The sequence below is a fragment of the Onychostoma macrolepis genome, chromosome 23 (genome assembly GCF_012432095.1).
Source record: "Onychostoma macrolepis isolate SWU-2019 chromosome 23, ASM1243209v1, whole genome shotgun sequence".
Lineage (NCBI taxonomy): Eukaryota > Metazoa > Chordata > Actinopteri > Cypriniformes > Cyprinidae > Onychostoma > Onychostoma macrolepis.
Window position 1 is genome coordinate 12336191 of NC_081177.1, and position 27348 is coordinate 12363538.

General features: G+C 36.3%; 4 protein-coding genes across 9 annotated transcripts; 3 read left to right on the forward strand and 1 right to left on the reverse strand.

The window, feature by feature from the left end:
- The first annotated feature begins 144 nt into the window (after window positions 1-144).
- On the forward strand, window positions 145-6111 carry pgd (phosphogluconate dehydrogenase). The gene is made up of 13 exons (XM_058762776.1): window positions 145-303; window positions 593-668; window positions 743-922; window positions 1010-1075; window positions 1156-1274; window positions 1369-1438; window positions 1522-1656; window positions 1879-2068; window positions 3861-3991; window positions 4114-4247; window positions 4510-4609; window positions 5200-5322; window positions 5624-6111. The coding sequence occupies exons 1-13, from the start codon at window positions 212-214 to the stop codon at window positions 5741-5743; spliced, it is 1536 nt and encodes a 511-aa protein (XP_058618759.1). The 5' UTR covers window positions 145-211; the 3' UTR covers window positions 5744-6111.
- A 437-nt stretch (window positions 6112-6548) lies between these two features.
- sst6 (somatostatin 6) lies at window positions 6549-8727 on the forward strand. The gene is made up of 3 exons (XM_058762781.1): window positions 6549-7609; window positions 7901-8079; window positions 8264-8727. Exons 2-3 carry the CDS (start codon window positions 7930-7932, stop codon window positions 8453-8455), a joined length of 342 nt encoding a protein of 113 aa, XP_058618764.1. The 5' UTR covers window positions 6549-7609; window positions 7901-7929; the 3' UTR covers window positions 8456-8727.
- Window positions 8728-9559: 832 nt separating this feature from the next.
- On the reverse strand, window positions 9560-16500 carry tardbpa (TAR DNA binding protein a). 6 transcript variants are annotated; one of them, XR_009268774.1, is made up of 7 exons: window positions 15833-16497; window positions 15458-15621; window positions 12748-12888; window positions 12382-12552; window positions 12214-12298; window positions 11258-11404; window positions 9560-10513 (listed from the first exon to the last, which is right to left on the reverse strand). XR_009268774.1 is itself a non-coding variant. In XM_058762778.1 (6 exons), the coding sequence occupies exons 1-5, from the start codon at window positions 16071-16073 to the stop codon at window positions 11822-11824; spliced, it is 1209 nt and encodes a 402-aa protein (XP_058618761.1). In that variant the 5' UTR covers window positions 16074-16498; the 3' UTR covers window positions 10584-11404; window positions 11775-11821. The 6 variants fall into 6 exon arrangements, 4 of the variants coding, with proteins under 4 accessions (XP_058618761.1, XP_058618763.1, XP_058618762.1 ...); XR_009268773.1 differs by having other exon boundaries at window positions 12382-12567; window positions 15833-16494; XM_058762778.1 differs by lacking the exon at window positions 9560-10513 and having other exon boundaries at window positions 10584-11404; window positions 11775-12298; window positions 12382-12567; window positions 15833-16498.
- A 22-nt stretch (window positions 16501-16522) lies between these two features.
- Window positions 16523-26227, forward strand: c23h1orf127 (chromosome 23 C1orf127 homolog). Its single transcript, XM_058762775.1, has 11 exons — window positions 16523-16770; window positions 17769-17851; window positions 17922-18023; window positions 18513-18637; window positions 18753-18896; window positions 19002-19040; window positions 19127-19264; window positions 22299-22383; window positions 22480-22676; window positions 23204-23327; window positions 23499-26227. Exons 1-11 carry the CDS (start codon window positions 16523-16525, stop codon window positions 23753-23755), a joined length of 1542 nt encoding a protein of 513 aa, XP_058618758.1. The 3' UTR covers window positions 23756-26227.
- The last annotated feature ends 1121 nt before the right edge of the window (window positions 26228-27348 follow it).

Genomic DNA, 27348 nt, shown 5'->3' on the forward strand with positions numbered 1-27348 from the left:
CGTTCCACATTTACTTCAGCTTTTTCTGACAGTGGGCGGAGCACAGACGGGGGGAGGGACAAAACCAGAAAGCCAATGAACAGCCTCCAATCTCGGCTCAGAGAGTCTCCGCCAATCACAGACGGCGATACGGATGACGCCACGACCACTGTAGTCTGTCAGGCGTGTTCATTGGGAGGGAGTTGGTGTAGTGCTGCTGCTCAGGCCGTGAATGAGGAAGTTCAGCGGAGACGGTGCTGCAATAGTCAAAACCCTGATACAAAGTGTCATTTTAAGACAGAACCAACCTTCAACCATGGCTCAGTAAGTATACATTTTGCGTTTAAAATGCTTTGGAATATGAAACAAGCACATTTGACTGTATATATTATCATTAAATGTAATATAGTGCAAGTTATTGCACAATGTCAGCATTCATTTTATCTGTAGTAATCTCTCTACTTACTATCAAGAACTTTTTCTCTGTTCAGACACAGATTTAGAATTGAAATTCTCTCTGTATTATTCAGCTAGACTGAATGACATTTTTCATAACACAATAGCACTCTATAATCAATTATTATGAATGTTCTTCGTATTTTTGTCTCCACAGAGCGGATATTGCTCTCATTGGTCTAGCTGTGATGGGTCAGAATCTGATCCTGAACATGAATGACCATGGATTTGTGGTAAGTTGCAATTCTTAACCAATTCTGATGGTTCACATCAGGTTTAAGATGTTATAACCAAAGTCATTCCTCAGGTCTGCGCGTTCAACAGGACAGTGTCCAAGGTCCATGACTTTTTAAACAATGAAGCCAAAGGCACTAAGGTGGTGGGGGCCGAGTCCCTTGAAGACATGGTGTCTAAACTCAAAAAACCTCGTCGCGTCATCCTCCTCGTCAAAGCAGGACAAGCTGTGGATGACTTCATTGATAAACTGGTAACCGTCACCGTGAATCGACAGTCTTAGTTTGCTTTGTCACCAAGCCAAAGTAATCAAGTAACCCACTTTTTCCGTATATTGTAGGTTCCTCTTCTTGAACCCGGTGACATTATCATTGATGGTGGAAATTCAGAGTACAGAGATACAACGGTGAGTTTGACAATCCAAACTTATGATCATATGAGGTGATAACAGTGTTTGATCTAATTGTTTATATTCCTCACATACAGAGACGCTGTAGGAGCCTGAAGGAGAAGAAACTTCTGTTTGTGGGAAGTGGAGTGAGTGGAGGAGAAGACGGGGCTCGTTATGGACCCTCACTGATGCCTGGAGGACATAAGGATGCCTGGTGAGGACAAGCATGTATTAAACAAGTACACCTATGCATATGTGTGTGCATTTATTGACATTTATGTAATCCAATTTTTATTGTATTCCTTCAGGCCACACATAAAAGATATTTTTCAGAGCATTGCTGCCAAGGTGGGCACAGGAGAGCCATGCTGCGACTGGGTGAGTATTAGTTTTCAATAGATGTGTATGCATTTATACAGCCTGTGAATGCACTTCTCCAAATTCTTTGTATATTTGTTTAGGTTGGAGATGAAGGAGCTGGACATTTTGTTAAGATGGTCCATAACGGTATTGAATACGGTGACATGCAGCTGATCTGTGAGGCCTACCATCTGATGAAGGATGTGCTGTGTATGGATCATGATGAAATGGCTCAGGTTACACGTCAACTTACTTCTATAATTACTATTGTTTTGTAATGTGGATGAACAGTCCAAGATGTTGTAATTCTTCAAATCCCCTCTGTATTGTCCATTTTCTGTTTCCTCCTTCCTTATTTCGTTTGTATTTTGAAATACACCTCACCCTGTTCCTTGTGAAGGACTGTTTTGGTCTGCTTCCTCTTAAGACTAAATTTCTTTGTCTGGTTTGCCTATCAGGCCTTCGATCAGTGGAATAAGACAGAGCTGGACTCTTTCCTCATTGAGATCACTGCCAATATCCTGAAATTCAAGGACGAGGATGGCACTCACCTGCTGCCTAAAATCAGAGACAGCGCCGGGCAAAAAGGCACAGGGAAATGGACTGCTATCTCCGCTTTGGAATACGGCACACCTGTTACACTGATAGGTAAGATATAGTCTTGTGTAATTTCCTGGGTATTGGTGTGTTTTAGTTATTTTAGATATATAGTCACTTGGGCTTAGAAGAGCATGTTGAATGAAGCGTCTCCATAAGCAGCTTTGCTGTTCACCTCTTCAGCTGATGTGACATAAGTGGGATTTTCTGTTCTGGCTTTTGGTGCAGGGCTCAACAATAAGGGTGGCCTACTGTCCTGGGGCTATTGTGAAAGAGTATTGGTCCAGTGATTAATCGCTATTACTTAATTTTTATGCCTTTCAAACTTACATTTTTGCTTTTCTGTGATGTATTCTACATTGTTGTTGCAAATTCTCACCAAAATGATGTTATCTAGCAGGCTAATATAGATGAGGCATTACTGAATAAGCAAGAACAATTTGTGATATTCAAGTCACATTTATTTATTACTTATTTATTTGCACTTTTCACAGTGCACATTGTTTCAAAACAGCTTTATATAAAGGTGAGCAAGTTTAGATCACCATTAAAGTGTTGAAAACAACAAACCAATCAGCACTGTTTTCTGTTGTATGTCATCAAAAGTATATTTCTAAATTTATGGAGTTTATGCAGTTGAATTATGTACAGATTCTTGCAATTCTTGCACAATATTTGTCAAAATTGATGCACATGTTTTATAAAGCTGTTTTGAAACTATATGTATTATGAAAAGCGCTATGTAAATACATTTGACCTGACTTGATGTGTAGTTGTTAGATCAGGGTATGGGCGTGTATATGCAGTGTCAGTTAAATGAACAAAAGGCTACTTGTGCAGCACTGAAGCGTGAGAGTGCAGCTATGATTTGTATGGTTGTAGAGGAGGGTTTTCTTCTTTCAATAGGCTGAATTCCAGTGCTGAGTTCACCATGACTGGCTGTTTTCCACTTGAATTTTTTATTTTTTCCCCCTTCCTTCCTCTTGCCTCTTCCCACACTTGTTGGCCTTGGGTTGGGTGATAATATAATACAAAGTCATGCTGAGTTCAGGGTTTTGCTTCCAGCCTCTCATGTTTGTAGATGTAGTAAGATCTGCTCTTACAATAGTCTGACCGATTACTCAGTAGACCGAAGAGAGTTACGTTACCAGAGTCAACAGTGCCAGGGTCTCTGGTAAACTGCATTATACATTGTGACTGGAGTCTTTAGGACACGGTAAATAGAGGCCTATAATAATATAACTGTTCTGTAGAAGTCATAGATGAATGTCCTGGTCACATTTCACTTCAAAATAATAGTATTAAAAAAAAAGCACTGTAAAAACATTAAAAAAAAGAAAAGAAAATCAGTCTAAAACAAAAAACATTTGCACTACAGTATTGAGAAGTTGGGAGGAAAATGTGCTTAATTTAATGAAATTTTTATTTTAGAAACAGTATATAATTGTAGTTTAATAATAATAATAATAAAATACAACAATATATCTAAAATACAAAACATGCCTGAATCACCAGTATTAATAATAATGTATTTATTTAATTTCAGTTATTATTTATTTATTTTTAAACATGAGAATTTATTTTGATGCATATTATTGAGAGACACAGTAATAAAGAGAGAGTACAGATTCATTTAGCAGACATCTTTTTAGTGTGTTAATCTGAACAGTTTGTTCTGTGTGGGGCCCGTCTGTCATGCTTCGACTATCTAATGTTTTAATGTTTCCTCTCGGGGTCTCTCTGGTATGGTCTAACAGTGATTATAATGTTATTATGTGACCAGAGATGCAGACTGTAACTGGAGATGACTGTTTGTGTTGTATGCGGTGTCTTTCACTCACAGGGGAAGCTGTCTTTGCCAGATGTCTCTCCTCTCTGAAGGATGAGAGGGTTCAGGCTAGTAAGAGCCTCACCGGCCCCCAGGGTGTCAAGTTCACCGGAAACAAGGCACAGTTTCTTGAAGATATTAGAAAGGTGGGTTGGACTTAAAATATGGATCATTTATATCTATGCATAAGTTTTATCTATTCATGTTCGTGTATGAAGGTGCATCAACCTTGATACTTGATAGAAATGTATTGTTATTTCTTTTTCAGGCTTTGTATGCCTCAAAGATCATTTCATATGCTCAAGGCTTCATGCTGCTCAGACAGGCTGCAGTAGAGTTCGGCTGGTCTCTTAACTATGGTGCTATTGCCCTGATGTGGAGAGGAGGCTGCATTATTCGCAGGTAAGCGAGCTTTGCTCACAGTGATTTTAAAAAAGATTGCATAAAAATATGTGCTATATTCAGATTGTTTATCAGTTAAGGCAGTGTCTGCTGAAACTTCATCTTTTCTCCACCCAGTGAATGTTGCAACTCTGTAAACACTAGGAAGTGGTGATAATGTTTCATGTAAAAATCCCACACACTGAGAAATGAGGAAACTGATTTTACAATATCATAACTGTAGATTAGCTATGAATAAAGGTCATGAATCTTTCATTCGCAGTGTTTTCTTGGGAAAGATCAAGGAAGCGTTTGATCGGAACTCCGAGCTGCAGAGTTTGCTGCTGGATAATTTCTTCAGTAAAGCTGTACAGGATTGTCAGGTACAGGAAGTGAGCCAAGAGTGACCACAAATTGCGCTTTTTCCTGTAATCGTGCCACTAAATACGAAGAGAAAAGTTGGAATTCATCAGTAAATTTCATATCATATAATCAGTGATAATTTCATTTATTTCATAATATTTTATATGAATTTAAATTAAGATCTGTGCCATCAATGAAAGTGTATCAAACGCAATCATGTAGTTTAGCACTTAAGTTTTACTTTAAAAACTGTTCTAAAAGTTGGTAACACTTTAAAATGGGGACCAGTTCTCTCTATTAACTAGTTGCTTATTAGCATGCCTAATATTAACATATTGGCTGTTTATTAGTACTTATAAAGCACATATTCTGCATGACCATATTCTACATCCCTAATCCTACCTAATACCTAAATTTAACAACTATTTTACTAACTATTAATAAGCAGCAAATTAGGAGTTTATTAAAGGAAAAGGTGTAGTTATGGTTTAATGAAGCAAGAATTGGAGCTTAAAATAAAGTGTGACCTAAAAGTATATTGGTGTTAATGATGATAATATACGTATGTAGAATGTGTTTTAATTAGCAGTACGTTGGTTGTGTTTTGCAGGAATCATGGCGTAGGGTTGTAAGTACAGGTGTGCAGCAGGGGATCCCCATGCCATGCTTCACCACTGCCCTGTCCTTCTATGATGGTTACAGGCACGAGATGCTCCCAGCAAACCTGCTGCAGGTAAACCTCTCTACAACACACAAACCAATATGGTATATCACATGGTTTACATCTGGACATTTATGGTTGTAGGCATTTGAAGCCCTTGGTATTCATATGGTACAGAATATATGTTATTTTATTATTCGTTTAAAATAAATGAGAATAAATCATTTTAATTACGTGTTGTCTTTTTGGTGTGCATAACGATTAGTACTCTTGCTTCAGGCTCTCTATCTTATTTTAATGCTTAAGCAGTTGTTCTGTCTTTGTATTTATCATTGGCTGAGCTAATATCACCTATAATATTGTCATTCTTCAGGCACAGAGGGACTATTTTGGTGCCCACACGTATGAGCTGCTATCAAACCCTGGAAAGTTCATCCACACTAACTGGACAGGCCATGGAGGAAGTGTGTCGTCATCATCCTACAATGCCTAAAATCAAGAGAGGTATTAGGTTAAACAGCAAATAACCTCATCTCCTCTTGATGAAGGACCAGAGCAGCTGAGCACATTCCTCCTGAAGAGCTGAACTTCAGCCCACAGTAGAGCTCTTACTGAAGAGTGTTCAAATGCATATTTCTATTTATACTAAATCATAGTGTACACACTATTTGTAAGCTCTGTTCTTGTAGTTTTAAGGTCCACTGTTGCAAACACAGCATTTTTGAGTGAGTGTGTTGTTTCTGAGATTCTTCTTGCTGTAGACCGGTCATGCTTTGCCCCCAGAGTTCACGGTGTTAACCCTGGATTATGGGTAACTATTGCACTGTATTAGGCTAAATAAAGCTTTCAATCCCTTTTTAATTAGCTTTTGTCTTCTTCACTCACATGCTGTCTACTGCAAACAGGATTTACTCCTGCTTATTTTTAACAGTAAATGCTAGATATGTAACTTGTTTATTTGTATGTACTTCTAATTTGTCACCAGGAGAGGGCAGAAAGGATTTTTTTGGAACAATGAGATTGTTTACAATAGTAATGTCTTCAGCTGCATGATTATTCTTTGAGGAAGAAATAACAGCACACATATAATATATAAAAACTGCATTTTTATGAGTAGTAATATGTAAATATCATGAAAGGTCTTGATACTATACTGAGGAGCACTTTGCACTTTGATTTTTATGATTTTTTAACATTAAAGCCAAGACACTTGAGTAATATACTCAAATAACGTAACTACAGTTAATTATAGTTTTGAATTTTAATGTAGTTTTTATTTCTCTTTTATCAAGAATAATCAGTTTTTATTTTAGTTTTAGGGCTGCCAAAGTTGCATTTAAAAACATTTACCAGTTTCTCAGCACAGTCTAGTGTTGTTGCTGTTCTTGTTTACTGCAGGTGCTTTGTAAAGGTTTTATTTATTAACCATTCATATGTCTACAACAAAAACTAATTTGCATCCATTTTACTTTATTTTAGTTAGTTTTGGAGTCATGGAAATTTATTTTGGTTTATTTTTAGTAGCTCCCAGTTACGTTAAATTGTAATTAAAAAAATTAATTTAATTTTACTTAAAAATAACACTGTTCAGGTTTACATTACAGCATATGATGCTGGTAGGTACTGGCAAGTAAAGGCCTGGTTCATGTGAAATCTTATGTGGCACAAATATAGAAAATAAGTTTTTACTATGATGCTTTCTGATATGTATGTAAGGTACATTTAATAAGCAAGGAAAGATGGCTGTAAAATAGGATTTCCTCCTGGTTAAGACACACTGCACTAATATCCCTAATTCACCTCCAAGTTGTTTAAAGATCAAAGAACTGAAGAGAGCAGCAGGTGCCTCTCATATATGTGTGACCAATGACGTCACTTCCATGTGACGTTTTTCAAATGGTCCAGTCATTGAGAGAACTAGCAATACAGCTCTACCCTACAGAGTAACTGGGGTATCAAGCAACCTTAAAAATTATGCTATTGACTATGAAGCAACTGTTTGAAATGCTGGGTTTAAGTATATGTCCATGGCCTGATAACTCAGGAAAAGAACATCTCAGTGATTCAAAGCCATTTCAAATACAGGACACACTAGAACTAGGCAGTACAGTACAGTATATTTAGAACAGTATAGTGAAGGAGTCGTAGGCGAATGATGCTGAGTCATCATGGTGAACAAGGCAATCCAGCGCATTGGAGAGCCAGGACAGGAAGTGGACACCCTATTTTGAGCTGTCTGCTGATTAATTATGCATCAGCTAGGGAGGAGTCTAGCTACAGATGAAGTCTGACACAAAGACGAGATGCTGCAGTTTGAACCGACAAATACCAAAGATCAACACTTCCTTTAAAAGCTAAAGTATGTATATAATAAAGCATGTTTCCTCTTTATGCATGATTGCAGTTGTGTTAAGGTGACCTTAAGGTGCCTTTCGGAGCATGTGGGGATTGTTTTTGTTGAAACAGTATCAATTCCATACAGGAATTATAAAAAGAATTACTGTACAATTGTTAGGGATATTTTAAAGTTCCCTTATAAAAATTGTGCATGAAAGGATGTCCTCACAGTAAGATTAAATAGTTACAAAAATTTGAACAATAACCTAAAAAGGAAATTTTCTAATGGCTTTCTTCCCCTGCACTGCGTCAGTATCTTTTGTGAAGGTACCTCTCTAAAACATGACGATGGGAGTTAGATGGAACAACCGTGCAGCGGTTGAGAGAAACATGTTCATAATGCGGATGATGCTGAGCCTGTTTCCTTTGGTCCTTGTGGTCTGGAATGGTGAGGCATTACCTGTACAAGACAAGCAATCACAAACCAACGAGGTGAATCTCTTATTCAAAGGAAAAAATAAACAAGTACATGGGCTCATATAGTATGTTAGTTTTTCCTAAGATCTTTGTCACTAGCTATGAATAACTGTACTGCAGTGTTGTAATACTGTTAATGCTGTAAAAATCAATAGCAGTCATCTAATACTCCAGCCCACGGATATGTCTCATCTTATAGATACTGACCAAAGACCAGAAGGACTTGTTGAAGATGATGACGGATATGGCTGAGCTGAACCTCACTAGTAAAGAACTAGCTGATCTTGACCCTGAATTTCTGAATGGCAAACTGGGAGAAAAGTCTGTTTATGAACCAACCCCTAAATCTCCATGCAAGCTCTTCTTCTGGAAGAGCTTCTCCTCATGTTAAAACTGGAAAACAGAACAGACACAGATGAGTCTGTTGAAATCTACAGTCCTGCCTTTACAGTTTGCCAATCTAATCATACATTGTTACTGAAATCAATATGTATCCCTTGGCTTCTGCTGTTCCTGTATTGTATTTAAGTAGTGTTAAAAGAATGAAACGGCTTATTGTTTGAGGTAAAAACAATCTCCAAAAAATAAAGTGGCCTTTTGCATGTACACTTTCTACTGTTTGACATACAAGCCCAAAATACTGTAATAAATGTTCTACTAATCTCTTCATGTCAGTCCTGTAACTTTACCCTCAAAATTACTATGCTACTTCATTATACCTTTACTTACAAAAATCAAACAACCGGTTTAGCAGGTTTAGCAGCACCACCTAATGGAAAGACAAGGACACTTCCTCGTTAACAGATATGGCTTCTGGTAATAAAATGTAGTCATTGTTTGGCACCACCTAATGGAAAGGCAAATGAAACAGAACTACTTGTTAGTAGACGTGGCTTCTGGTAACCCAGTCACCTAGCTGACGAAGAAATCATCTGGCAGATATGTAGTATTTTTATAAATATATATGTCAAAAGAAAACAAACGGTAGCTTAAGACAATGGCTGTAATGGACAGGATTAACATTACTCAAAAACAAACAAAAAACTTAGCAATTATTTAGTTTTTTGTCAGAGAGAGAGAGAAATGCACTTACCATACAAGTAACAAGGAACCAAAAAAAAAAAAAGTTTCGTTTTTTCGTTTTGCTGGCAAATATTATACTAATATCAGACTTGAGAAAAAGGATAACCAACTTGACGCAGTTAATGCAAGTAGTCCAGGTAACTTAAGCAGTCCGACTCCGCCTTCTATTCTTGAAACTGAGGGTTTGCCATACTGTTAATTTTAATCAGAAGGAAACCAAAATTGCCTTCTTCCATTTGTCTGGTTTTCCTAATTTTCCGAAAGCCAGCCGTCTGATATGTCTTCACCTGTCATCAGAGTGTACTGGTAACAGTCATAGTACTTACCTGTATGAGGAAATGTTCATCCGCTCAGGACAGTAGTCCCACCGAAAACGGCTTTCATTCAATTCAGCTTTATAACTCAAATAATACACGTTTACTGAAGGATTTATTTGAGAGAGAGAAAAATAAATAAATACATTGCAGGTTAAACCTCAGAAACATTAGCTGTCCAATAAACTAGGACTTTAAAGTTTATTATAAAATTGTTAAAAGTTCAGTAAGAAAATTCATTCTTTAATATTATATTCAGCAGTGATTTAAAGTAAAACCATCCGCAGTTCAGCATGTTATACTGATATTTCACAAACAAGACAAACAGCAACACTACTAAATAGAATGTTTGCATTATACTAAAAACTAATGCTTTGCAATATACTAAACCAGTAGGTTAAATTCAGTGCATGTTTTTTACACTTCAAATCACCAACATTGTTGTACAATTACACAGCCTTTCAAGTCAAAATAAAAACAGATACAGTTCCTCTGTGTATGTTTATTAAGTATTTTGAAAAATGGAAATCCTGCCAGTGATTCAAGTCAGTGATAACACAAACCCCATTCACAAAATCCTATCTGTTCACCCACAACAGGACACTGTATGAAAAATAGGCCTTTTCAACTTTCACTAAACTATATTTACACTTTTACAGATCATGTAAAAGCAATCAAACAGAAGACTTAAAAGCAAGATCAATGACTGCACTGACATCTTGCGTAAAACAGAGCTGGAAATACACAAGCATGGACATGGAAGTCATTCGCAATGGGACTGATCCACAAACACACTGGTTTAACTCTGCTTTTAGATTGCCATGGACTGTCTTTTGTCATGCACTTCGGCCAATTGGGAATTGTCCATTGAAATTTCAAAAAGGGAAATCCAGGGAAATCTGGTTACAGTGAAGTGACGTAGTCCCTTTTCAGGTTAAAGGCATACAGCAGCAGTCTCCACAGACGGACTGTGAACTTCAGTCTTCAGCTCTCCCTTTTTTGACTTCACTCAGGGTTCTGAGGTAAACCTGGGCCAGCCGAGTCCAACGTCCCTATACATGCGAATTAAATAAGTGTTTGCAATTCAATTAATGTCTTGAAGCAAATAAGCCACTATCAAAATAACTAGTCAACTTTTTTATTTGAGTTCCCTTAGATTCACAAAACATATAAAAAGCATTCAAAACACATAACAAAAGCAACCTCTTCTTGAAGCATTCTTCGCTTTCATCATCAATACATCACCCCAGTTAAGCCACTCAGAGCTCACGCTCGTCCTCATTCACCGCCCACTCCCAGAGCCCCGCCCACAGACAGCATCACATCACGTTCACACATATGAGTTCAGTAACAGCGAGATAGAACACACACCATACACAGCATTCACGTCAAATTATTAAGCAAGAACACAAATACTTAGTAGATCACTTAAACATTCCACTACATATATCTTTTTTTTTTTTTTTATATATATGATTGCAATATAAGAAAAGGGAGGAAGGTAGACAGAACAAGAGGGACGGAAGAATGTAAATGAATGTCCTTCTGATGGTCCTACAGAAAAAAAAAAACACTCGCTGCCTTCGTTCACACTCGCTCACACAGGTTCTTCTCACAGTCAGCATGTCGCTTTTCGGCATCGCACACTTGCGTTCAAGTTCTCTCTCTCTCAGCGCGTTCGCTCATTCAGTCTCTCACTCCTGGCGCACCAACAATCCATCACCATATCACTCTCAGCTCTCAAAAAAAGCGGACAGATTTCATCCATGAAAAGGGGAAAAAAAGACAACACCCACCGTCTAACACAGTATATGCAGAGTGAAGCTGTGCTCTTTGATGGCAAAGCATTTACACATGGGAAGAAGGGAACTGATACTGAGATCGCTCGAACATTGCGGCCAACGAGGGGCTTCTTCCCGGGAAATTGGAAAAGAGGTGATGAACTGTAGAAGAGATTTATGAAGGCTTGACCATAAAAAACGTTGAGGGAAAAAAATTGCAGAAAACACAACTCAAATGGCTTTCCACATGGAGCATCTTTAAATGTACTGTATGCTGAGAGGGCACTGAAATGGTAACAGATGCTCAGATATGTGGGCATATTGAAATAATGCCTGACACAAAATAAATTATATCCATAAGGGAAAAAAAAATTATAGTGTTCATTTCATTCCTAACAATTTCAACCACTCTAAATTAATCTTAAAGAGCAATCATTATATGTATACGAGGAACATTCAGTTTTACAAAATCAAAGGCAAATATTGAAGGGACATAATATCTGACTAAACTGTCTTCTCTCAAAATACTTACCATATAATCTAGATATTAGGATACTTCGAGACCCAATTGAAATCTCTCTACATTCCCCAGCTGGACTTTGTCTCCATGCTAGATCCAAAACCGGAGTTGAACCCACTGCTCGAGCCCGAATTGGTTCCCGCCCCCCACCCGAGACTAGCTGAGCTGCCGGTGTTGTAGTTATTGCTGCTTGTGTTGTAACTTGGGTTCTGATCTCTACTACCGCTGTTCTGTCCGCTAGGGGTGGTGCCGGAAGCGGCTGTCTGATTCTGCTGATTGGCTAGCATTCCCATCATGCCCCAGCTACTCTGAAGGGCTGCCTGAGCAGCTGCCATCATGGCTGGATTCAAGCTAAGGGCCCCAAAATTCACATTGCTGTTGGGACTGCGACTACTGCCAAAACCCTGCCCCCCAAACCCCCCGAACCGCCCACGATCCATCATTTGCCTACTATTATTGTGCTTAGGCTCAGCGTTGGAGATGTGCACGCTGGTTCCTTTAATGATCAGGTCCTCACCGCACAGAGACTGGGCAACCTGGAGGAAAACAACCACGCGTTAATTTGAGAAGAGAATGAGTGCAAGCCAAATAACGAGAACGAAAAATACAGAAGACTGACCTGATCGTCAGCAAAGGTGACGAAGGCAAAGGCTCGGAAAGGTTTGGGAATGAACACATCTGTAACTTCGCCGTACTGCATAAAAAACTGTCTAAGCTCATCGGCTGTCATGTCCTCGGTGCAGCGGCCCACAAATACTTTCCTGCTTCTCATAGGCTCATCCGGGCCAGCCTGTTCCAGGAAATACTAGATCATTTAATAGAAAACAGGGTCTACTCATGCAATGTTCACAACGGCAAGGGCATCACAAAACATTTGAAACATGAAATGTGTATATGTTCAAATTTAAAACCTTTAATGATCTATAAGTGCAAGTATAACTTATATATGACAATGTGAACTATGTGTGGTATTACATGGAAATACCTTTGAGTTGGGAAGTTTGCAGTCGCACCATCTTCCATCAATCATATGCCGCTGGGACATGGCTTTTACTTGTGTTTCGTAGTCTGTAAATCTTACAAAGCCAAATCCTTTGGAATTTCCGGTTTTTGCATCTCTTTTCACCTGAGGGAACAGGTCATAGATGATGTTAATAGTTAACCCAAAAATGAAAATTCTATCATTATTTACTCATACTTTTTTAAAAACCATGTGTGACTTTTCTTTCTATCCCCCAAAGGTGTTGTTTAAAGCAGAATTCTGAGCTGCTCATTTACATAAAACAAAAGTGAATTATCAAACACTACTTCATTGTGGCTGATTTGTAGATTTGTACCAGAAAAAAGAAGAAGAAAAAAAAAAAAAAAGCTCAATTTTCTTTTCTTTTCTCAATTTCCAATAGTGGTCATTTTTCACCATTACAACACAATTGACTTTTTTCCCAAGACAATTTAGCCTTTTCTAATCATGTCCACAATTTTCTGTGTATTTAGCAAGTGCCACAAAAGTCACCTAGATTTGCATCATTCCAATAAAGTAAAAATTAAAAGTCAAAAATGACTGAAAACATTAGAGGGTTAGGTATCGAGAACTGGTTCCAAATTTCCAAGAACCGGGTGCTCGATAAGACATGTGCATTTTGATTCCACTTAATGATTCCTGCGTTCGCATTTTAATCAGTGTTGCCAACTGCTTTCAATTGAAAGTAGCTAAATCTGGTAGCTAAATGTCACTAGATGACATCATAATGGCAAATTCACTGATCTATATAAAGATGAATATAGATCAGTGGGCAGTAGGGGTGCAACGGATCACAAAACTCACGGTTCGGGTCATATTACGGATTTTCAGTTACGGATTGGATCATTTTTCTATACCACAGCAAAAACAGCATGGATGAATACAACAAAGTTACTAATAAAGTCAATAACACTAGTATTCAGGTGCAAAAATGTACTAATTAATTGTAAAATAACACAATAGTGCTCTTCACTGCATAAGTTAAATATAGCAGACAGAAGCAGGCATTTATAGGCTGCTGTCTCTTTAAGACCAAATGCACGTACCTAATACTGACACACATCTGGTTTCTTTCTCAGCTGTTTCAGTTCACTTAAGACATAACCGACTGTATTTACCAGAATACTTGGCAAAACGGGTTTTTTTTAACAATTTTGTGTGTATGTTTCCATTCAAAGAGAAGTAAAAGAGGAATCAATGTGTGAATCGCACCTCTCTCTCTGTGTGTGTGCTTGCTTCGGGAGTGTGCAGCAGCGGTATAAAACAGCGCGCATGTTCTCTTTTGCTTGAATGGGTAAATTGCTAAGACAAAACACTTGCAAATGATAAAATTTCACTCTGTGATGGTTAAACTTAACTGTTAACCCACGAATCTCATCTGTGCCAAACCGTGGGGTCTGGTCCGTACGGATCACGGATTATATACGATCCGTTGCACCCCTAGTGGGCAAGATGAGAACTTAGATAAGGTTTGTCCAAGAATTTGCTATATTTGTGCCTACATTTTTGAAAAAAATTCTCAAAAGGGGTGGGGAAGTCACTAAATCTAGCTACAAAATTGCTAAATTGGCAACACTGATTTTAATGTGATTTTAAACTATTTACACGCAGGAAGGGAAAGAACTTGAGCACTGTTTGTGTGCAGCGCACACATCCGAAGCGCGCGCACAGAGAACAGCGTCCCCGATACGAATTCCCGAACCTGCGTCCATTCTTGAACCGTTCCGTGCATTTCCACTGAAGATTTGTTCCGAGCCTAAACGTGCTTCTCTTTCACATTTACCAACCAATACACACAAAAATACGTCATAAACACAGCCATTTTTGTCTTAAGTGAACGTAAACACATGTGAAAGAAAACGCACGTGTAAAAAGTATTTTTAGATCCGCCCGTGTGTGTTCTGTGTTAAAGAGACAGTAGCCTAATAAACATGTGCTGCCTGTCATAAATGTTAATTACAGAATAATAATATTAAAAAAATAAATAAATTCACTGATCTTAACTGAATATCATTCATAAATATAATGACAATTAATTTATATAATATTTATGAAAAGAAAACTATAGTGTTAAACTTTGATTTAAATTTCTGTACCTGAAATTTCAGTTGTATTTATGCTATTGTTAATTGATTTGTTTGTTCCTATCTTATTACTGACTGTTTACTTGTCTTTAACAATTTCATGTTTAAAACGTATTAGTCTAGTTGCTTTTGCTGTGGTATTTTTTTGTTAAAACCATAGGTAAATGTTCCTAAGTGTAAAGTGCGTAAAATGTTCCTCAAGTGTTAAGCTGCTTGCTCATGTTATTCAGCTGCAACAGAACACTTTGTAAAAAGACAGAATAAGTATGTTTGACATCTAAATGTTTTACTTAATTTTTTTTTTTTAAATCAGATTTTTATCTTATTGGAATCAAACCCTAGTTAGGTATGATTTTTCTGGAAATAACGATTTAAATATCCAGTCTGTTTTCCCACAAAAAGCTATTGTACAGTTTCAAAAGACATAATATTGCAGAAAAATATTATTGCCTACTGCAACATTTTTATGCTCCACAGATGAAAACCCATCATATAAGAGTTTGAACAGAATGAGGGTAAGTAATTTTTTTTTTTTTTATGTTTGGGGTGAACTGTCCCTTTAGGTTTGTTAGTACTAACATAGTACTAACCTGCACCATGATAACCTCTCCAAAAGTGCTGAAGTAATCTTTAAGGTCTTGCTCTGTTGTTTTCCATGGCAACCCAAGCACAATCAAATCTGATGTCTTCTGCACACCTCTCTTGATCTTCACAGCCGATGCAGCATCCATTTCATCCATCTTCCTCTTGTTATCTGAAAATGTATGATATTTTAGTATTATGGTTATTTGATTCATTTAAAGACAATCAACTAGATTGAACTTACATGCACGATATGCATTAGTAGTGGGGAAAAAAAAGTGTGAATGACACGACATCATATTTTCTGTGCATCAACAAGTCCCAAATTATTTGATGTTGCTGCAATCAAATAAACACAACACTAGTACCATATCTGAGCTTACCTTTTGGATAATTGACCACGTACACCAGATTGCCCCAGTCTGATTCGGGTGCATGAAGAACCCCCTCCACTAGTCGGACCCCTCTCATGCACTGAGACACGGGGCTACGGTATCTAAGGCCGCAGGCACCGGGAAACTGTGCGGCGACGGTGGAGAGCAGCACGGTGCCGTCCTCCTCGGACGGGATCTCCATCGGCTCCTCGTTCTCATCCTCCGCTACGCGAATATAACACTCCGTCATGTTTACACCGAGAGCGCGAGCTGTGCTAACAGCTTCCAAGCAGATCAATAATTCAGCTACAAGACAACAAACGGGGCTGAAACCGAAACTAGTACACCGGAAAGAACTCCGAAGTAAACACAACCACAAATTAGTTGGCAACAAGTCTGATTTCTATTGTTTACGTGCGACTGTCGTCAAATAATGCGGGGTGCCATTAGCTAGCTAAGCTACTTGCTAACCGCGCGCACGATAGAAATGAATGGCGCGTAGCGTCGCACCCAGTTCCCGCCAATTTTCACCGTGTGCAAACACCTACTCATCGACTATACTTGATTATCTACCGATTGTGGTTAAAACACGCAATGTAAAGTCATTCAAAATAAAGGAAACGCGTGGACTAATGCATCCAGTTGCTGTTCCGACCCCCCAAACTGATAAAATGGCCACCCAGATGCGTCACTGAAGAGATGACATCATCAGGTTGGAGCGTCGCATCGCAGCACATGGAGGGGGGTGTAAATGTAAAACGTTGGCTTTTTAAACGCATTAAGTATTTTGTGGTGTACTGTTGCAGGTGGTGTGATTTTATCGCGTTTGTTCGTGATCTTGATGGACCGGTAGTGTTGTTATTTTTATTAAAGGAGGTTGAAATAATGTCAAATATGCAAGAAACCACTGTGGTATTGAAAGCTCCTCAACATATCACATCTTACAGGTTTGTTACATCAGATTTAGAACAGACAAAAGCCCTGAAAAACAATGGATTTAAAGACAAAGACCTCTAATATTACCAGTGTGCAACTGAGTTAAGTAAAATAATCTATGTGTATACGACAAAACAATAACTTGAATCTAAATATATTAGTTACTTTAATTTTTTATATAGTTTTTTTTTATATATATATATATTTCATTTATATTATATTTTACGTATAATATTATGTAAGTAGCTCCAGTCTTGGACCCTTAAAAATTGGGGGAAAAAACTGTGATCATTTTGTCTGTTGTAATACTATAACATTGCTTCCAACATTCAGTTGAAAGGCTTCATCATACAATGTCTGGTTTCACTTATGGAATCTGAAATGGTTTGATCAGCCATCTCAGGGGTGTTGTTAAATCCTAAAAAATTTTTTAAAAATAGTTTTGTAATGGCCAAAAATGACACAGCAAGGTTTACATCATACTGCCCACAATGATGTAATCAATATTCATTCTACCTATAAACATGTAATTTTATATCACAATCACATCTGAATGAAGGTTTACTGTGCTGTAATCTTGCATAGTTCTCGATACTGTTAACTCATGAAGTGGCCGTGATGTTTTTATTGGAAAAGGTAAAGCCTCATGAGTTAGAATGAGTGAATGAAAGAAAGGAAGATAATTTTTTTTTTTTTTATTGCCATGCAGGTGCAGGTTTCCCTCCTTCCACTGCTTTTTTCACACTTGTACATGTTGTATAATTTTATGATGAAGTGGGTCAGCCTTGCTCTCACACTCACTTGTAACCTAAAAGGCCAAACACAGCTGACTTGTTAGCAGTATAAAAGCACTTGTATCACCCCTCTGCACTAGAACCAAATGAGCCATGGCACTGATGCTCACAAGGGTTTTACTTATTTCATTGTAAGTATCTATATACTTATGCGTTAAGTATTTTCTCCTGTAATGTTACTAAAATTATTATTGTTGCCCTTTTGCTTCACATAGACACTTCATTTTGCCCATATGGGGAAATGTTTTGCGACTTCAGAAGAGAGACTGGGTGGGCATTCCATCTTCAAGCATGGCAGGTAATTATTACTTTGTTGTATGTTACTCTTTACACTGTAGCAAAAGACTGACTGAGTTTTACTTTTCTAGAGAGTGATGTGGAATGTTTCTCTGAGTACATGGAACTTTGGATCCATAGAATGAGAATTGAGGGACTGAGGCTTTGGCTTTCTGGAATATTAAGGATTCAAGGTGAGATATATGGACATTGAATTTCTGATCTTGTGAACACACAAGAGGAAAACACATCTTATTGGATTATGGTGATGTTATTCCTTTCAGGAAATATTGTTATTCTGCTGATATTATAGAAATAGTTTTTAATAAAGATAGCACACCATCAATTTGATTAAAAAACTTTGTTGGCGAACAAAAAAATAATTTTTATACCAGAAATAATAACGTTCTCTCAAACTGTTGCACAAAACAATAACTTGAAATATTATAAAATATTTTAAAATAATTGTATATGAATATTAAAGAAGCTTAATATATTAACCTTATTACTTTAAGAAGTCTGTATGTCACACAGTAAGACAGAGAGTGTAAGATGTGAGCAAGACCACTGTTTTAAACAGCAATAAAAAATAAATAACAAATATGTTAATTTTTCTATGCATTGTACATGTATTTCAAAATGTGTTTTGTGTACTAGTTTTATAAATCTCTTGCTCGTTTCAGTGGGTTTGGTGTCCATGGAGAATCTAAACCATCAGCTTTCTTCATGTGGGTTTGCCCTGCACAGGGATCTGGATAAGAACTATATCTTTAGAGTCATGTACAGTGGATGTTTTGTCCAGTTAGAGGTTAGAAAATGTCCTTGTTTGTCACTGAAACACATTCTGCAGTGTGTTGCTGGTAAGAATCTGTTCCTTTTTATCACTGTATCTCAGAATAATATTTTGTAGTGATTTTTTTCAGCATGGCAATTATGTGATTGTGCTGAACCTGCTGAAGAGAGTAAGTCGTTTCGGAGGCAGGACTCAAAAGTTTCTGATGAAGTGTCCAGCGGTGTTAGCGCCTCCTAACAGAGAGTACATCCAGTGTGATTCAGACCTCATTCAGGTAAGAATAGAGTGATGTGATAATTCTTTTTTTTTTTTTTGCTTGTTCTTTTTTTCCCCTTCCGTTTAAAAAAAAAAAAAAAAACTTTTTGTGTGTGTGTTCAAGGTTACCAGAGAGATCCCTGTGGATAACTGGAATAATGAGGTAATTTCTAATAAATGTGTTGATATGTGAGGTTATGAAGAGATGAATGTATCTAATGTGGAATATTTATTGATTTTTCCATTCAGCTCGACTGGTCTCTGGCCTTGAGTGGGAGTCTGGTGGTGGCTTTGGAGGATTCCAGTCTTATTCAAGTAAATGTTGAACTGCACAAACCAAACATAACAGTTCAGGGGAGGAGAGACACCATCTTAAGTCCTGTGCAGGTAAGACTGTGCCAGCTTGTGGTTGGGAGGATTTGTAATAGTTTATCAATTGAGCAAAAACTTTTTTTTTTCTTTGATCTTTGAGGTTATTTGAACAATATAAAATCATACTGTGTGGTATGTTCAATAAAACATTTATTATATATATATTTTTTTAAACAATCAATATTTTTAATTTTTAATTTTTTTTTTTTTTTATCAATTTACTGCATCCTCGCTGAATAAAAGGGAATTTCTGAGAAAAAAATCTTGCTTAGCAGGTATTGCAAAAAGGAAAAGTGGGAATGCATTATTTTCAATGTGAGGGGTATTTTTGTCACTGAAACTGAAGATTTGGTCTTTTAAAAAAATTTCTGACCATGTCTGAACTAGAATTATTTACTAAATTGTGCCACCTAATGGTCTGCAATTGAATAGTATATTTTTGGCTCAGCTCATACAGGACCAACTGCTTAAAGGAACACTCCACTTTTTTTGAAAATAGGCTCATTTTACAACACAAAAAAAATAGGCGATTTTCTAGGCCGATATGGCTAAGAACTATACTCTCATTCCGGCGTAATAATCAAGGAACTTTACTGCCGTACGCAGCGCCTGAAAGTAGTCCCCAGCTATATAATAACTAGTTACCTAGTTTACCTTTTTCGTCAGTCTTAGCCTTATGGATTCGAAAACGGTAAAACTCTTGGGGAGTTGGAAAATGAGCCTATTTTTTAAAAAAGTGGAGTGTTCCTTTAATCCTTTGTGCTTATGTTGAGTTAAAAGCAGGGCAGGGTCTAAGGGGGCATTGCCCCTCCAGATTCTTCTTGTGCCCCTCGATCATCCACTGGATACTTAAAAAAAATTAAATTGCATATTAAAATGACCAGAGATATAGCGCAGTTGTATTTTTCCCCCACACTGACATAATTTCATGTGAGATGTTCAAGCCATATTTCTGTAATTTTAGATTCCGACTTGGAAAAAACATTCACGTCCTCGTCCTTTTTATGAGCCGTTTTCCAAAGCTTTCTCGCTTTATTCGTGACACATGCTCCGCATATTTTTATATGTTTAAGTCATAAGTTTACATACACCTTGCAGAATCTGCAATATATTAATAGTCTATAAAAGAAGGGGGAAAAAAACATTTTAAATTGCATATTGTTGTTTTTTTTTTATTTAGTACTGCCCTGAATAAGCTTTTTACATATAGTCCATATATGCATTTACACAAATTAAGCAGTTTAAAAGTTAACTTGTGCTTGATTTTCATTACCTGATGATCCAGACTGTTTTTATGATTTGTTTTTATGATAAGTCCCATGTTTGTCCTGTGCAGTCCTGTTCTGCCCGCTGTTCTAAAGAAAAATCTTAATATGTTGCCTTGAGCATCAGTGAATGTTTGCAGTTTTTGATCATGACAACTCACAGTATTAAGAATCAGTTTTAAGAATTAAGAATCAAGCAAGTAATCTTTTGAACTCGATTTTTTGTGTAATTTCAGTTATTATTTAGTCTTGTGGTCTGTATGTAGAAATCTATTAGCCTATAAAAATAGCTTATTTTAAAATAGCTGTAGGCCTACTAAAAACAAAATACATTAAATAATCATTTTAAAATCATTAACATTTTGTACATACACACACAACTGTACATACATTTAATGTTCCTTTGAAATTACTTTTGTGCAATAAACAATCCTGAATATTTTTCTTGCAAGACACATTAGAGAAAGCATTGAAATATTATTTAAATGTATTTTATTTAAAACTAATACAATTTAATTACTAATCAAAGTGAATCATTATGAATTTGCCAAAATTGCTTTTGAATTAAACCAAACACCTATAATTCATGAAGTGAATAAAGTCTGACCAACCAGGCCCGTAGCCAGCTATGAGGTAAATATCTCATGTTCAAAAATAAAATTTGTTCTCTGAATGACTCATTTGCTGTTAAACTCCTCATATGAATGTTTGCATGACATGCATAATGACAATTTGCAAGAATTTTAGCGTCCGTGGTATGAAAACGATCGTTGCGAGATGCTGACGAAGTAAACGAGTCTCTTTGAGAGAGTTGCCAGATCCAGCTATTATAAGCATTTTTAGACTTGTCCTTTCCACTTAATTTGACACTTTAGAAAGTTAATAAAGTAGGAAGGTGTAGTTTGGGGTCAGCGATATCTTTATCCTATCTTATTTGTAAAAGATTTGAATTAATTTCGGTTTATTTTTATTTATTTATTGTTTTTAATAGCAATATCTGGCATCACTGCATCGACAGCACTCAAACTGACAGTAATCAAAAAAGCCTACGGACAGGTTATTGCTGAGAGGATACGACATTCGGTAAGGGAAAAGCAAAAATATCATGATATTATCTATCAGAAACGTTATCAACGCTGTCAAAAACAGTATTTAACACTACACAGACCTGCAGAACAAGGTTGCATAATGAAATGAAATACGCAAACACTAGCGCCTTGAAGAAGTCTATGCTATATCATTCAGTATAGTAGTTAAATGTTCACAAATCATGTTATTAACATTCATAAGAGCACTAGACAAAGTTATCAGCTATATAGCAATGGTTATTAATACAAACTATTACAGTAATACATTGTTGCATGAATAATAAACAACTGATAAAATCCACCCCAAACTATAGTAGCTACAGTTAGGCCTATTAACAAATTTTGATGCAATAGGGTATGATTTAAAAACGACCAACCCTCCAAAACAGAAAACATTTTCCACAAACATCTACATGTCTGTCTCTTTTAAAGTGTTTATAGTGTATATAATGAGTTGTGTTTGTATTTGTTTGTTATTATAGCACAAATCTTTAGCACAGCCCCAACCACTGTAAAATAATGCTGCCCCACCAAGTTTTCGAAATGTCCCCCCAGTCACGCAATCCTAGAACCGGGCCTGGTTAAAAGTATCCAGACTGACTGAAGAATTACCTCTAAACCTCTAATTAATTAATTGTGTGCTTTAAACAGTGCAGCAGCAGCCTGATTTTCATTAAAAGTCTACATATCGTTTAGGTGTTCAAATCGGAAGGACATTTCTTACCTCTCAAACTGGTCAGTGGCCATTATGCCTACAGCATGGAGGCGACCTGCCCAAACGGTTAGTTATTATGGTAATATCATGGCACATATCTTGCTTATTTTGCAAGGTTTTATCCCTTACATATTTAATAGCCATTATGCATGTTTCTTTCAGTGAACCAGTCATCGTCTGAAGACACGGTGCTGTATGTCTATAAACGGCGTATGGGTTTGACCAAAAGAGGTGGATATCAAAATGAGACCCTGTCAGTCAGCAGTGTGATTGTGGAACAGACTGACACATTCACCTGGTCAGAGACAAGTGACTTTGTGCAGCTTATCATTCCCACATCCCACATTCAACAGAAAAAGGTTAGAAGTTTATAATTTTATATACAATGAAAGAAACCAATACTTTTCTTCAGCAATGATGCCTTAAATTGATCAAAAATGACAGTAAAGGTATTTAAAATGTTACAATTTCTTTTATTTCAAATAAATGCAGTCCTTTTAATCTTTCTTTTCATCAGAGAAAACTGTTTTAACATTGATAATAAGAAGAAATGTTTCTCGAGCACCAAATCAGCAAATTATAATAATTTCTAAATATATAGAAATTTTAGCTTTGCAAGCACAGAAATAAATTATATTGTAAAATATATTAAAATAGAAAACAGTGATTTTAGCGTCTTCAAATGATCTGAATACATATAGCATATTATTTTTTATTTTATTACAAATATTTTCTAATATAAAGCAATTTCATATGAAAATAGTTTTGCATTTTAGAGCTTTGATTTCATTTTATTTTAAAATATATTTTTTATAATTATTAAAAAACAACAACTGATAATTGGTTAACACTATATATATATATATATATTTATTCTGTTTTTTAGGAGTGCATTGGTCAGGCAGGTGAGAAACTTCAGCAAAATTTCTACAAGGTAGATGCTGTTCTCACCTTTAAAGAGACAAATCACAAAATGCACTGGATCATGGAAAACACCTCACCTTGTTCAGGTTAGTGTCTGTTTAAAAAGTTCCTGAGTCACTTCAAGATGTTTTTTTTCTCTAAAATCCCAAATTGCACAGGACCATGAAAACACCTCACTATGTTCAAATTAGTTAGTCTTTAACTCTGAGTCCTCAATCAGGTATTCAGAACTTCAAGTTACTACAATTGTTTTTCAGAGATGTTAAAATCACTCCTCCATTTAATGTGTGATGACCCACAAGAAGCTAATGTGACAACGCATTCACCCGAGGGGATTACAGGCAAGCCAGAAGTTCCTGTTGATTCCCACAAAGAGTTTACTCCTTCTGTGGCACCAGAGACTGTTTCTACAGCATCACAGACAGCTGATGAGGAAACCAGCATAACCTTGGTACAATCCCAACAACTCCAAACAACTGAGGCTCTTAGTACGTCATTGAGTCTTTCAACATAAATAGAGAAAGCGATACAAAATAATTTGTAGCTACACTTTACGGCCTAAAGCACAACAGAGATCCCTGGAGAAGTTCATCTGTGCATCACTGACAGTGAGGGGCCACAGTGCAGAACAGATGGAAATGCAGGTACCAACCACACGTGTCAGTGATTTTCCAAACAACACTATTACTATTGGTAGTGCATTAATCACGACAGATGTAATCACAGTTTGAAATACAGCTACACATTTAAGCGCCATTTTCACTCAGTCTGGGATTTACAACACAACAGTCAAGTGGACCCATGCATCTTTTCCGTTGACAAGCAAAGTGCCATTGGAATCACACGTGGGGAATGATTACATCAAAGACTGTGTTGGTCATGCCATTTAAATACGAGCTACTGTCTCAGAACTCCCTCAGCTGTGTGTGTCACATCTCAGGAATAAATGTGGTGTCTAGCATTAAAAAATTGGTGTTTATTCTCAAGTTGCACAATAACTAGCCCTGTTGCTTCCCTGAAAAACAGAAAGTGCCTGGCAGTTTAGCAATTGAAGCTCAATACTTGGCTCTCTACTTTATTTCCTTGAGCATAAAATAGTATCTTTAATACAGTTTCTATGGTCTTCCGTAATCTATGATTATATACGTAGATGTATTTAGAGCTGTATAGATTGTTTATTTATTACATTGCTCTCTGGAATACACTTTTCTAATTTGTCAATCACAACATTCATATCTCTCTCTCTCTCTCTTCCTTTCGGCTTGCTCCCTTTATCAGGGGTCGCCACAGCGGAGTGATCCGCACAACCAATTTGGCACATACACTTTTCTAATTTGTCAATCACAACATTCATATGTTGCTGCATATTATTTTGATTATCAAAGTAGTGGAAATGGTCTCGAAATTGGGTCTCCATTAACTATCAGTTAATAGTTATACTAAAAACACAAAAAATATATTATTTTAAAAAATGTACAGTATTGATTACTGTATACTGCTGTAACATAATTACTTCACTCTTTTAATTAGTTAAATATTTGGACATTTAACAGTTAGGGCCTACATACTGGCATTATTTTCATATCTCTTGTATCACACTGCGGACTCACTCTCACTTGTTTCTTACAAATGCAACTGACACCTTCTTGTGTCTCAATTATCGATATTCGTAAAAATGACCTCAGTAATATTACTATAATATTGTTGTAGTGTTTAGTTTGTTGCTAATCTGATTGTTTTGTATTTTTTAAATGGACTATTTTCTATGTATTATCCCTTACACAGAGTATGTATATAGATATATGGTTATATTAAATACTGTAGGTTTATTTCTGGGAAAATAAAACAGATGACAGATGATCTTATGAGTGATCTGTAATCTGGATTAATACACAAAGTGTTTATTGACTAAAACCAAGGGGGTGTTTGTGTTTTAGATGAGCATAATGTGAACCACAGATGCTTTCTTGCTGAATCCTGCCATGTGGCGTCAATCTACAACATAAGAGAGTTTTTATTCAAGGATGTGATCTCTGTTGTGATACAGTAATTTTAGCTGTAATTTTTAAATGTACATCTTGGTCTCTTTAGTTCTAGTTTACAGTAGATGCTGACTAGCTGTCAGTGGCAGAATGAGGAATAGCCAGAAGAGGTCAGTGTTGTTCAATGTTTGGCTTTTGCCGAAGATTCCAAGGCAATGAGCAATGTGTCTAAAACGTACAATTTTGAGGTCAGTGTCAGTTGTTCAAAGGCATATATATGTTTTACATATACATGACTGACACTTTACGTGCTTAATTTTTTTTATTCATAAGACATAAGTACTAGGCATTGATGTACATACTTAGATTTAGTGGGAAAACAACCTCAGATGTGAGGTTAGTTAATTTGCCTTTACTACGCAATTTCCCATGCTTGAATGAATTCAATTGGACTTTTGAAAGGGCAGGCCATTTTAATGTAACCCAGTCAAGATATTCTTCTAAATTCTGAGCATCTGGAAGAAAGACCACTGAGACTCGTAAAATTTATTGTGATTACAGTCTCGATATTTGAGCAAACCAAAGAACACCCTTTCTCATCCTGATCGCGTTTGTGTCTGACAGTATGTGTTCTATATTAAATGACAAAACAAGAGCACATTTGTATGCGTTGGATATCGTGTCCTCTAGAGCTTTGCAGTCCGGCACAGTGTAATTCTCACCCAGGGGGTCAGAAGGGGGCCATGCCGCCAGAGTTTTCTTTGGCATCTGTTGCATGAACTTGTGAACAGGAAACACAATAACAGCACAAAGTACACCAACATCTCAAGTCTTTCATGTGGCTGTTTTGAGCCATTATGTTATTAGTGTAGGCTTAAAAATTCCTTTCATGTCCCCCTCCTTTTCTTTTTCATACGAGTTGCACATCTGTGAGATGTTTGAAACCACACACTGGTTAAATTTTGCATTGCTTTCAGAGATGTTTTTAATTGTCATAATTGATACCGATATGAGCTAAACATTCACACATTAACAAAACTTTGTTCTTGTAGTTTTCTTTTAAATATAGATTTATTACAGCCCTTCTTTGGTTGAAACGTATATCACAATCTACTAAAGAAACATTAGTCAGTGTTAGTGTTTTATTTATATATATATATATATATATATATATATATACATACACATATATTTATGTATATAAAAATTGAATTGAATTGAGAGAGAGACAATTTAAAAGTCTCAGACCACCAGTGAAAATGATTTACATTATTATAATATAACCGCTTTTAATTAAAAAAAAATTCTAATGTTCATTTAATTATTGTAACAATAAAAATGTTATATTTATAATTATTAACAGTAGCAAACATTTATTATGTTCCTTTGACTTTTGAAAAAAAAAAAAAAGCAAAAACTATTTTTAAATATAATATAATAGAAACAAATTCTAAACCTAAATATAAACCTACATTTAAGGTTTAAATGGGTTTTAAATGACTTTGGGCTTGTGCTATATATATATATATATATATATATATATATATATATATATATATGTATATATGTGTGTGTGTATATGTGAGTGTGTGTGTGTGTGTGTGTATATATTATGTGTGTGTGTGTGTGTGTATATATATATATAATTAGTCTGTGAGAGTAGCACTGTAAAAAATGATGATTAGTAAATCATGACAGCTTATGTTTTTACATTAATCCATCAAATAATTAAATAATTAAAGTAAATTTTACTTTTTTTAATGAAGTTTCATGAAATGTAACTTTATTTATTTATTTTATAATGTAATTTAGGTTGATTATACTTAATTTAAGGCAGCAACTTTTTTTGTTTTGTTTTTTTAATGGTGTAATTCTGGTTCTGGTTTGTAAAAGCAGTCTTACTATTGTGTCTCAATTTGTTGAACCAATTCAGCAATGAGCTTTCCACAACAGGACAAGAGCTGGCAGAGGAAAGTGGCTCTTGGAAGGGAAGGGAAGGCTTTGGTGGTTACGCTCTGACTCTTTATCTTACTTGCTGGGCAATTACAGAATCATGGGTCAACCATGCATGTAACCACAGCTTCGTTGCACAGTAGCAGATGTACTCATGGCATTAGCTGGTAGG